This window comes from Herpailurus yagouaroundi, unplaced genomic scaffold, assembly GCF_014898765.1.
Source record: "Herpailurus yagouaroundi ecotype Mexico unplaced genomic scaffold, PumYag 28, whole genome shotgun sequence".
In the NCBI taxonomy this organism is placed as follows: Eukaryota; Metazoa; Chordata; class Mammalia; order Carnivora; family Felidae; genus Herpailurus; species Herpailurus yagouaroundi.
In genome coordinates, this window is record NW_024412376.1 from 11,463,751 (window position 1) to 11,476,496 (window position 12,746).

Below are 12,746 nucleotides of genomic sequence, written 5' to 3' on the forward strand. Positions count from 1 at the left end.
TATCACCTCACGCCAGTCAGAGTGGCCAAAATGAACAAATCAGGAGACTATAGATGCTGGAGAGGATGTGGAGAAACGGGAACCCTCTTGCGCTGTTGGTGGGAATGCAAATTGGTGCAGCCGCTCTGGAAAGCAGTGTGGAGGTTCCTCAGAAAATTAAAAATAGACCTACCCTATGACCCAGCAATAGCACTGCTAGGAATTTATCCAAGGGACACAGGAGTACTGATGCATAGGGGCACTTGTACCCCAATGTTCATAGCAGCACTCTCAACAATAGCCAAATTATGGAAAGAGCCTAAATGTCCATCAACTGATGAATGGATAAAGAAATTGTGGTTTATATACACTATGGAATACTACGTGGCAATGAGAAAAAATGAAATATGGCCTTTTGTAGCAACGTGGATGGAACTGGAGAGTGTGATGCTAAGTGAAATAAGCCATACAGAGAAAGACAGATACCATATGGTTTCACTCTTATGTGGATCCTGAGAAACTTAACAGGAACCCATGGGGGAGGGGAAGGAAAAAAAAAAAAAAAGAGGTTAGAGTGGGAGAGAGCCAAAGCATAAGAGACTGTTGAGAACTGAGAGCAAACTGAGGGTTGATGGGGGGTGGGAGGGAGGAGAGGGTGGGTGATGGGTATTGAGGAGGGCACCTTTTGGGATGAGCACTGGGTGTTGTATGGAAACCAATTTGACAATAAATTTCATATATAAATAAAAAAAAACTATCAAAGGTCTGATGAATCTTTAATATAAAAATGTTACAGGGAAAATTACATGCAATTACAGAAGAATATCCCTAGGACCAAATGATGCACAAAGAATACAGCATTTAAGAATATTACACAAATCAATGAGAGAGATCGAAAAGTCTATAGTTACATTTCTTTGAAAAGCAAGTTAAGCAATGGAAAGCTTGGCAAGAATGTAGCATGAAATAAAAAGCATTGTTATGGTTTCACAAGGTATAGTACTGCTGGCTTTATAGATACTAATGCCAGGGTGGGGTTAGAGGAAACTGAGTCCACCTTCATTCCTCCATCACACATTGTGCAAAATTAAAAGCAAATGAGCAGTGCAAAGTCATGAAAAGGGTAATGCGTGGTGTCTCCTTGCTTTATTCCCAAATAAAGCCAGCTGGGATGATATAGTACAGGAAATGACTATGTCAGAGTAGATAAATTAGATGTATTTCTCAGTGTCTAGATAACAAATAGTGTGTATCCCAGATTAGGAACAGTGCCAGCTGGCCTGAAGACAAAATAGTCATATCCAGGGATTGGCATACTTTTCCTACAAAGGGCTATTTGGTAAGCATTTTAGGTTTTGCAGGCAAGTGATTTGTCACAACTTTTTAAAAGTTTAAACAATTAAATCTATTATTAAGGAAAGAAACAGTCTAGAGGTGAAGGCAGGCATCAGATAAATTATCAGTGTGATGATATTAAGCAAGCAGTAATATAGAACACAATATAATATTTTTTAAGAGAGGCAGCTTGTATTTGAAGGTCAGGAAGGCCTCTCTGAAGAATTGGCATTCATGCTGAGACCTGAAGATTAGCTAGATGAAATAAAATTGATGTCCTTTCCAGGCAGAGGAAATTGCCTTTGCAAAGGCAGAAAGGCAAGGTGGTGAGGGTGGCAGGAGCTGAGACTGCAGCAGTAGACAGGGGCTGGATTAACGAGGGCTTTGTAACCCAGCACACGCACAGCTTGCTTCAGTGAGGCTGTGAAAACAATGAGTTTCTGTTCTGTCTGCATCCTCTCCCTTGATGGAAAGGAAAAGCAGTCTAAGGACTGTGTAGGTATGTGAGAGAACTTGGCCCAGGACTGAAACTTGACCACCGAAACTTCACCAATCTCTGCAGAACTAACGGAGTGGTAATTTTCTGTTCTCCATTCACAGGAGTTTTTTGAGAACCCTGCTTTTCGTCCTGATGGTTTGAAACTCTACCCTACCCTGGTGATTCGTGGAACTGGGCTTTATGAGCTCTGGAAATCAGGAAGATATAAAAGTTATTCTCCTAGTGACCTGATCGAATTGGTGGCTCGGATCCTTGCTCTTGTGCCTCCATGGACTCGAGTGTACCGAGTGCAGAGGTAGTGTGTTATCTTTTCTGCCAGAAATAATCAGTGATGAGTCTGTGTACAGTTTCTTTTTTTCTTTTAATGTTTATTTTTGAGAGAGAGAAACAGTGTGCAATCGGGGGAGAGGCAGAAAAAGGGAGACACAATCCAAAGCAGGCTCTAGGCTCCGAGCTGTCAGTACAGAGCCCGACACAGGGCTCAAACCTACAAAGAACGATGAGATCATGACCTGAGTCAAAGTCTGATGCTTAACCAACTAAGCCACCCAGGCACCCCTTGTTCACAATTTCTAAAATGAGAATAGTCTGATTTAATATTGAGGGGTTTGAAAATTTTTTTTAATCAAAAATGGGACCCTGGAATGCTGTAAGTACATAGGGATGGAAATGAAAGGACAGTGTGTTCAAGCCACTTTGCCAGTATCTTATTTATTCATATATTCATCTCGCCATTGATTGATGTGCCAGGAGATGGCGTTGAGATGGTAACAGGCATGATGCTTGGTTCTAGGAGCTGATGACTAGATACAGTAGTGAGGACGGAAGGAGGAGGTGTAGCCGTGTGTCTGTTATCCCTGTTGTAGAGCCTCTGAAGAAAAAAGAAAGAGTAGCAACAATTCCATTCTTTCCAGATGTTAATGTAAGTGTGGAGAAAGACTGACCTGTTCCTGATGGCATGAAGGAAATCATCTTAACTGCTTTTTTCCTAGGAGAGAAAAACAAAGATCTCATTTGCATTCCTGGCCTTTATTACCTTTTTTTTTTTTTTTTACAAGAAACATAACCTTGAAGAAAAGTTTTAGGAGCCAAAAAGTTACCTATCTACCTACAATCTTGACAAAGCCATTCCTGTATTTACTGGTCAGTAAGGCACATTTTCACCACCTTGCCAAAACCTGCCCGGATTCTAGTAGTACAAATACACAGTGAAAAGGTGACTAGTAAATGCATGTGCAATCAATTGCTGTGACTGTTACTCTACTGAGCACAGTTGTGTTCCCTGATAATATAAAACAATACTGAAAACAAGCAGAAGTATCAACTAAAGGAAAATTATCAAGAGCATAAATGCATTTGCTTAAAAGTTGAAGGATGTTCACACCATACTTCTGCCACAACATAGTGTTCTTAGGTTTTTTTTATATTATTGGCCCAATTTAAGGATCTAAATTGCCTAGATGATCTCGGCAATTTATTTTTTTAAATACTGAAGAAAATTCAGCTGCCAGAATTGTTTGCATTGTCTTCCCCCTTCTTTTTCAACCCTTCTGAAACCATTCAGTTCAAAAGACAGTAGGAGGTGCTGAACAGTTTAGGCATCTGCACAGACGTGGGGGCCACAGGCTCAGAGCAGCATGTGTAGGCTGCTCTTGTGGACAAGGCAGTATGAACAGTGTGGTCTCTTGCATACCAAATGTGGTGAAAAGGCATTCTCGCTGAGGGCTGAGCAGGGCGAGGAGGATGTCAGGGTGCAGAGAGGAGGACAGCAACAAAAGATTGGTGACTTGCAGACGGTTGATCTAATAAGTAGATAAGGTTAATGGGAGCTAGATTTTGTGTTACCTGAAAAGGACATCACAGTGTGAAAAAGGAAGAAGAAGGTACCCCATGGTGTTTTAGAATAGGAGACATTGGTGTGAACTCATGGTTTTCAACAGATAGGTAGATACAGAAATAATTGTAAATGTAATAAATAATAAGTATAGTGTGTGTGTGTGTTGTGTGTCCTTTTCATAGCCTGTTTAGTACTACATTCTTTGCATTTTTTGTGCTGTTTCTTGGTGATTTCACTGTTTAAAATGGCCCATAAGTAGTACTGAAATGTTGTGTAGTGTAAGAAGGCTCTCATGTGCCTTATAGAGAAAATACATTTGTTGGAGAAGTTTCATTCAGCCTTGAGTTATAGCACTATTGGCTGGGAGTTCAGTGTTAGTTTGTCGGCAATACATGGTGTTCTTAAACACAGACACGTGTGAAACAATGTTATATGTTGGTCAGTTAATGAAAATGTTGTGTCCAGAGGCTCACAGGAACCTAGCCCTGTTTTTTCCCCTAGGAGCAATGTCTTACTATTCACTAATTTAATGTTCACGACAACTTTGTAGAACATAATTACTGTGAAGAACGAGAATTGACTGTACATTGTTTCAGAGTACCTCCCTACAACATGCTTAGTAATTACAGAGCAGAAAGAAAGAACTTTGGAGAAGACTGGCAGCTGGTTAAGGTGAATAGCATCAGTAATAGTACAAGGCACAGTCATGTGCCACCTGATAGTATGTATTAAAAATAGTCACTTCGGGGCGCCTGGGTGGCTCAGTGGGTTGAGCGTCTGACTTCGGCTCAGGTCCTGATCTCACAGTTCGTGGGTTCAAGCCCTGCATCAGGCTCTGTGCTGGCCACTTGTTCAGAGCCTGGAGCCTGCTTCAGATTCTGTGTCTCCTTCTCTTTCTGCACCTCCCCCGCTCACGCTTTGTCTCACTCTGTTTCTCAAAAATAAATAAATGTAAAAAAACAAAACAAAAACAGAGTCACTTCTGTGTGACTCAGCCAAAGTGCCATAATCTGAATTTAATTATGACGCAACATCAGACAAACCCAAATTGAGGGATTTTCTAAAAAGCCTGAAATCTTCAAAATTATAAGAATTAAGGAAAGAGTTTCATATTGAAGGAGACTAAAAAAGTCACAACCCCTAAATACAACACAAGGTTCTGACTAGATCCTTTCGGTATAAAGAACAGTATTTGGGCAGTGGTGAGCCTGTAGTGGAGTCTAGGGTTAGACAGTAGTGAAGTACCAGTGTTAATTTCCTGATTTTGATGGTCATGTTATGCTTATGTAAGAGAGGATCCCTGTCAGAGGAACTACTATAAGTATGCTGGGAGTGTTGGAACAGCTTGTTCCCAATTTTCCATCAAATAATTTAAGGAAATACACTTGGGACTTTTTCTGTAACTTTAGGATTGTTCCAAAAAATGTAAACTAATACTATTGTATTAAAAACAAAGATGTAATAAGTAGTATTAACAAAGACAAAAGGAAAAGATTATTTGCATTTAACTGACTTGAACAATTAGATATAAGTGAAGATACTACTTCCCAGTAGCAGAGCATGGCAACAAATCTCTCCGTTGTGTTAATGATAGCAATCCTATCAGCTCTGAGTACCTGAGGCACTCAGCTGGCCCCTGTTACTCATAGTGAGCCCCAACAGACATTTCCCCCAAGGGGACCATGTTGCTGGACCACCTTTTCAACTGCTTATCATGATAGGATGCACCTCAGTAAAAACCATCAGGGGGACTTTAAGAAACAACATTTAAATTTTTTTTAATGTTTATTTTTGAGAGAGCGTGAGCAGGAGAGGGGCAGAGAGAAAGGGAGACACAGTCCAAAGCAAGCTCCAGGCTCTGAGCTGTCAGCACAGAGCCCGACGCAGTGCTCAAACTCGAGAATCGTGAGATCATGACCTGAGCTAAGCGTCAAGTCAGATGCTTAACCAACTGAACCACCCAGGCGCCCTGAGAAACAACATTTATTACTCAAATGTCCTGGAGGATACCCAGCAAACCTGAGGGGTACACAGTGAGGTTGTGGGGTAGGAAGGGAAAGGCATGAACCTGGACTTCGACCTTTATTTGGATCCAAGGGTGTAGTGTCTAGGGCTTTGTGGGTTCACTCTTTATGGTTAAAGAATAGGAATGGGAATTAGGGTGTGATAAGGAAGAAATGGGGCCACTCAGGTGGTCAGTCATCTAGGTTACCCAGGGCTTTGTGAAAGAGGGAACCTCGTGGGGGGAAGGGCAGCCTTATTCCTTATCTGGTTGTTTAGCAAGTAGCTGTGTCATACAGTGGCAATGTGTTTATTCAGGATGGATTTCTTCTGACATCAAAAACTTAATGTCAAGCACTTACACTACAGGGCAACCAGAGAACACTGAAGATAATAACTTCCCACCAGCAGAGAATGGCAGCAAATATCACAGAGTAGATACAAATTTCACAGCCGTAGACACCATAGTTTTCTTAACAAAAGTAACAAGGTCACACAATCAGATGAATTTGCATTCTCCCCCTTCACTTTCAGCTTTAAATTTCCTACTCCTGTACCAGTGAGTCAAAGGCAACAGAGACAGTGCTATAACATTAAAAGCTTAATTTTATAGATCATGAAATATAACCATAGGACATTATCCTGGCCTACCACCAACTGAGAAGATAAGGACTTTAAGAAAACCAGAGCAGCAGAAATAATCTCTGTAGGACAATTGTAAAGGGGTCATGACCAGAAGAATTTAGAACATGTGTATTATACAACCAAAAGTTGTATGATGAGAAGGGCATAATATTGTGGATAACCAACCTGAGGCTGATGAAAACAACCTCCCTGTTCTCAGTTTTCCTGTCTGTGATGACCCCATTACAGCTCTCTCTGGAGAAACAGGCAGTAGAAGAGCTCCTCAGCCCTAATGCCAACAGGCCATACTGTCAGTTCTACTTCTGTCAGTACATCGCTTAAGAGATTTATGCAGGGCAAATGGTACGGGTGGGTGTGGGCTTAAGATTTTGAATTGACACTCTTATTACTTTACAAATGTGGGGCAGGGGATTAAAATTTAATGCAATGCTGTGAAACGAGGTTCAATCTCTTTAAAAATGTGGAATTAGTAATATCTCAGACTCAGAATTTATTTCAAGATAGTGATGACTCAGTTCCTAACACAGCAAATGCCTTTGGGAGAGAGAGTCATCCAGAGTCTACCTGTAATGTCAGATTTTCATGCTTTGGGACTGATACTTCACTTAATTTTGAATGCAATTATTTTCTAGGTGTTTTAGAATAAAGATTAAAATCTTTATGATACTTTCTATTTTATTTTTATATTTTTTTGTGTTTCTATATAACTATGCTATTGTTAAACAAGTTTCCATTAGAATTCTTTTGTTTCATGTAGCTTACTGTGGACTAATGTTCAATAAAGCATTGGTTTCCCTGTAAGCATGGACAGAATTCCTTCAAATATGTTACCTTACGTTTTGCACTGAATATTACTGAACTATTACTGTCGCTACCTACATAGGAATTCACTCAGATTTATATTTTGCTACTTTTTACCCATTTTTATTTACATATTCTCTTTGTATATACTGCATAAAAAGTTGTTCAAATTTATTTTATATTGACATGCTTTTTGTTGTCAATAATCACTGAAATTCTGGCCTAGATTTTCATGGTGCTGAGGGTAGTGAGTGCTTCTATGTACCACCGTTCATTGATTCCCAAGACATTTCTTTCTGAGAATGTGATTTTATACTTTTTTCCAACAGAGTTTGTAGAATATTACTAATTATCCAGAGCTTACATTTCCTACTTAATTTCCAGCCATACAGTACTGTATTTACATACCAAAATAATTTCTTTATAAAGCTACTTTAAAAACATTTTTAAAATATGTATTAATAACATATATTAATATACATAAATAATATTATTTTTCCAAAAATTTCCTGTATATTTGAAATGCATCTTTACACAGCAGTACATTTTATATACTGGCAAATATTCTGTTTGCATTTCTGTGTCCATTTCTTATTAAAGGCTTAGAGTAATCTTCATAGTTAAAATTTTAATGGCAGCACAGTAGACTAGCATTTTGTCTCATTTAGTAAAATGTTCCCTAATGTTGGACATGTAAGTTGCTTCCAGCCTTCTTTTTTTTCTTTCATCATTTTTTTTCATGGTTATTACTTATTTAATTGAACTGATATATGTTTCACCATTTCCGAAATGTAAAGCTAAAATAAAATAAGATTTTAAGGGAGTCCCTGGCTGGCCCAATCCAGTAGCCCCACATTGGGTGTAGAAATTCCTTAAAAAAAAAAAAAAAAAATTCTTTAAATAATAAAGCTTTAAGAGTCCTGTTAACACATTTAATGAGTAGGAAACTAGGAATTAAGAGTAAAACTCTATTCAGGACCGAAGGGATGTCCTTGGTTTTTTTTCAACAAAAATCTCCCATTGACTAAAGGCTATGCAAATAGTTGTCAGTTTATTAAGCTCTGAATTGCACAAAACTCCAATAGGTGGGAGAAATGGCCAGGATAGAAAGATGTGGGTTGTGGGGGCAGCCAGTCTGCAGGGGACGAGTGCTGGAGGCCAAGGTTCAGGTCTAAGACTGTAGGCAAGAGCACAGGCTGGGAAGAAGTCTAGAGGCAGAGGTTAGTGCATTCATCCAAAGCCCTTGCTTTCCAGTCTCTAGGAGGCCGATGCTTTCCTCAAGCAAGGGTTTTTGCTTTGCAATCATTATCCTGACCTCCACTACAGCTAAAATCCACGTACATAGAACTTTTTACTTTTGATGAAGTAATCTACTAGACTAGTATAATCTAGGACTACTCATGATAAAGGAACTAAGTAAGCATCTTTGTATGATGATGATGAATATACTTTCTGGAACAAGGGGAGTTATAGTTTTTGCTTATATATTGATATGGTTTTCCAAAGGGATTTGGATAATCTACCAATTTAGAGTAATAAATAGTTATCTCTATAGAATTTTGAATACTTATATTTTTTATTTACTTAGGGGTTTTAATTTGTATTTCTGTAGTTATTAGTGAAGATTAACATTTTCTTCATGTAACTGATTATTATTTGTGTTTCTTCTTAAATCAGTTGTCGGTTTATATATAATTTGCCATTCAGGAATCTGGATCATAAAGTAGATGGTACTTTTTATTGAGGTAGCTCAAAGAAAATTTCATTAATTTTACTTTTATCTTTCAGAGCCCTTTTGAATTGTCTTCACTCTCCTTGATAAATACAAAGGCTAGGGAGACAAAAAGCCATATCCGTGTTCACATAGTACACTTCACACTTAGTAACAGTCTGATAGCTGTGTTCTTGTGAAACAGGTTCATGCCTCTGCTTAAAAACCTTAAATTCCATTTACTCATGTTTATATTTGGTTATAGCTCAAATTTGGTATATCTGGACCTCTAGAAAGAAACTGGTGGGGCACCTGGGTGGCTCAGTCAGTTAAGCGTCCAACTGGCTCAGGTCATGATCTGATGGTTGGTGGGTTTGAGCCCCACGTCAGGCTCTGTGCTGCCAGCCTAGAGCCTGCTCTTGATTCTGTGTCTCCCTCTCTTTCTGCCCCTCCCCTACTCATGCTCTGTCTCTCTCTCTCTCTGTGTCTCTTTCTCTCAAAAATAAATATAGAAAAGAAAAGAAACTGATATCAGTAGCTGATGGTAAAGTTTTGAAAATAGGGGTGCTAAGGAAAGTTTTAGTGGGTGACTCAAACATTGTACACAGTGTGTACAAGAGAAGGCTGGGTCTCTACACAGTGTTAAGTGACTAAGAAACCTGATTTGGGAAGAGAGAATCATATGGTTTTGACTTACCAACATTCCTTCTACCTTCAGTTTTAAACTTTTAGAGCAATTTGGAGAATGTAGAAAACTGATAAAGAAAATTTTGGCAAAGGAGAAAAGCCTCCTCCCAGAGTATAGAATCTGGGTAATTTAATAATTAGAGTTTATTTTTGTTTTAAATCATAGTAAAGGAAAATCCTATGTGTCTTCGTGCTCTGAGCCTTTAGGATATCTGACTCTTCCTATGTAGGTTCACCCAGTGACAACTTCTGCCAGTGACAGGCGATATACTTAGTATCGACTTGTGAATCTAAACATACAGGGAGAAGAAAAATGTTTTTCAGACAGGTGTTAGAAGGGAGGGACAGAGGAAGGAAAGTAGGGTGGCCCAGTAGGTTGAGCGTCCGTCTTCAGCTCAGGTCATGATCTCACACTCCGTGAGTTCAAGCCCCACGTCGGGCTCTGTGCTGACAGCTCAGAGCCTGGAGCCCGCTTCGGATTCTGTGTCTCCACCTCTCTCTGCCCCTCCCCTGCTCATGCTCTGTCTCTCTCTGTCCCAAAAATAAATAAATAAAAATTTAAAAAATAAAAATAAAAAAATAAAATGAAAGCACAATGTTGCTTTTTAAAAATACTATATTTTACAGATACATTGCTTGATATTTTTAATTGGACATTTTCCCCACCTTAACTAATTTACACTTTTAATTTTATGACACTTGGGTCAATAACATTTTACTGGGTATTTTTATGAAGCAGTATTCTAATAGTGATTCTGTATTGCCGCCTTGAAGGGTGCAGTGAATGATTAAATGTAAAATTCTGTCCAGACACATGATGGAGCCTCAGGAAAGTGCTGCTTCCTGCAGGCTATTTGACAGCTGTCGGCCTCCATGTGATATTTAAGTCACTGTGAAGCATTAGAATAGGAATACCAATTTGCAACCAAAACATGCTTCTGAAGCTTGAGAAACTTCGCTGTGAAAGGTTTTTGATGAGCAAATTGCAAATATTAGCACCTCTGAGCTTAAAATGTTACCTGTTGAAATAGAAAAGTGAATAAATATTCTTGAATGTAATCTCTCTTCAAGCCAAGAAAGTGAAACTAGATTGAAACAAATTGAGAAACCTAAAAATAATTTTAACTCCTACCTAGATGGAGTTCAGATGGTCGGTAATCTCACCTGGGCTTTGAACTCCTAGAAGACTATAACAATATCTGTTTATATATTCCAGATTATTTACTACACTACTTTGTGTATAGAGGATGCTCAGGATATATAGAATTCTGGCCCTTCATTTTCATTGAGAAAGACCTTATCACTGAAAGTGGAGATTGCCACGTTTCTATTCCTTAATGAGGAAAAACTAGCACCTGGCATACTCGAGGCACGTCACTGCCAAAGACTGTTAAAACCATGTTGCGGTTTTGTAGTGACAGACATGAATTTAAGGACATTTATGAACTGTCTGCATCATTATAAAGCCCTGTATTACTCGGTCCTCTCTGACTTGTGCTTTGGCCCTGATTTGGCCAGCTTTTGGGACACATGACCTGTGTAGTCTCATAGGGCCTGGAACTTGGCTTAATGCTTTGCTTTCGCCGTCTTGAAATTATTGATAATTTCTTAACAAGAAGCTCTTGTCATTTGTACTAGGCCCCACAAACTATTAGCCAGCCCTGCTGGTAGTTCTTTCTGTCATATAATTCTGCTTAACAACACTATAGGATAAAACCTATCCCTTACAGAGTTTACTTTTGAAAATTTTAGGGTCTTTTGACAGTACTGGTTCATTATTAAAAATGCTTGTAGAGCCCATCTTCCTTTGCCTTCCCATCTCTCCTTCCCATCACCATGCTATGGAGGCAATGCCATGGAGGCATTAACCGTCTGCCATCTGAAGAAAGGGAGAGTAAAGGTAGGGAGTACAGTGGTAGCAGCTTGAGTAGTTAGGAGATTGGTTATACTGAGCAAATAAATTATTTGATTTAGCAAAAATGTAAATACATTAAAGATAAAAGAGCCAGATTTCTCACTGTCTAAAGGGATTTATAAACACTGAAAGGTAGAAAGTTGAATGCTGGATTAGAATTGTAATTATCAGCATGAACTCATGGGGCTTTTAAATTTACATATAGATACAGTTATGGATATATAAACATATATATGCATGCATGTACATACATATATGAGTGTGTGTGTATATATATACACATAATACATATATAAATTTCTTGGTTGTTTATACTGAGAGTCTAGAAGCAATGATACCTCAGTAGTAATGAACACAGTGAGTGCCCATATCTTGGTTTATAAATACCATTCTCCACTTAAAAGAATCAGGGCTGCTTGGAAAAATGGCCAGTTCCAGGGCTGGGACAGCAAACGTACAAGATAAACCTGGAACATCTTGTTGTTCCAGAAAGTAAGGAAATATCCAAGGAATGAGGACATGTCAAAAAGACCCAGAAACCAGCCTGAATACACACCTACTGACCAAATCTAATTTAAGCAAAATAAATAATGTTAGTATCAGATTACAGCTCTTTGAATGAAATAGGAGTCCACGAGTTCATAAATAAATAAATAAATGGAGAAGAGGAAGTTCTTCCTTACAAGCCCAACTAAGAAATGCAGAAGGGATGATAATCACCAATTTGACAGCCATTATTGAGATGGTGAAACAAGAGTCAGCGGTGTATGTTAGACTAGTAGTTGAAGGGTTGATGAGGAACAAGATTTTGTTCTGATACTGTGTGCTTGTTTCAGCCCTCGTACTGTAAACAGGCATCATTTCGCAATCTGCTTAACCCATTTTTCACATTATTGTGCTTTGTGTTGATTTTGCTGTTTAAAGTGGCCCCACACATAGCGCTAAAATGCCTTCTATCTAGCATTCCTAAGCACAAGAAGGCTGTGATGAGCCTTTGAAGAAAACGAATATTGGATAAGCTTCATTAAGGCATGAATTATACTGCTGCTACCCACAAGTACTATGTTAATAAATCTTATATGTTAAATAAAGTATCTTTAAAAAGAAACACATAAAACAAAGTTATGTATTGATCAGTTGAAGAAAATGTGACCACAGGTTCACAGAAACCTATCTCTGCATTTTCTGCAGGAGCTGTGTTTAAGTATTTGTGAATTCAGTGTGCAAGGTACCTTTATGGAATTTAAGTGCAGAAAGTAACAAGAATTGAAGTATCTGTCACATAACGGGTACTAACAGTGATTGCCATTGACTTTATCAGATTAATTTCATGTCA

At 38.6% G+C, this 12,746-nt stretch overlaps 1 protein-coding gene across 1 annotated transcript in view; it reads left to right on the top strand.

Annotated features, from left to right (window-relative positions):
- ELP3 (elongator acetyltransferase complex subunit 3) overlaps positions 1 to 12,746 on the top strand; it is a 107,119-nt gene that overhangs the window by 66,095 nt on the left and 28,278 nt on the right. The window contains exon 10 of the mRNA XM_040465930.1: positions 1,915 to 2,108. Within this exon, the coding sequence (XP_040321864.1) occupies positions 1,915 to 2,108 (194 nt within the window). The remainder of the gene's footprint in view (positions 1 to 1,914; positions 2,109 to 12,746) is intronic.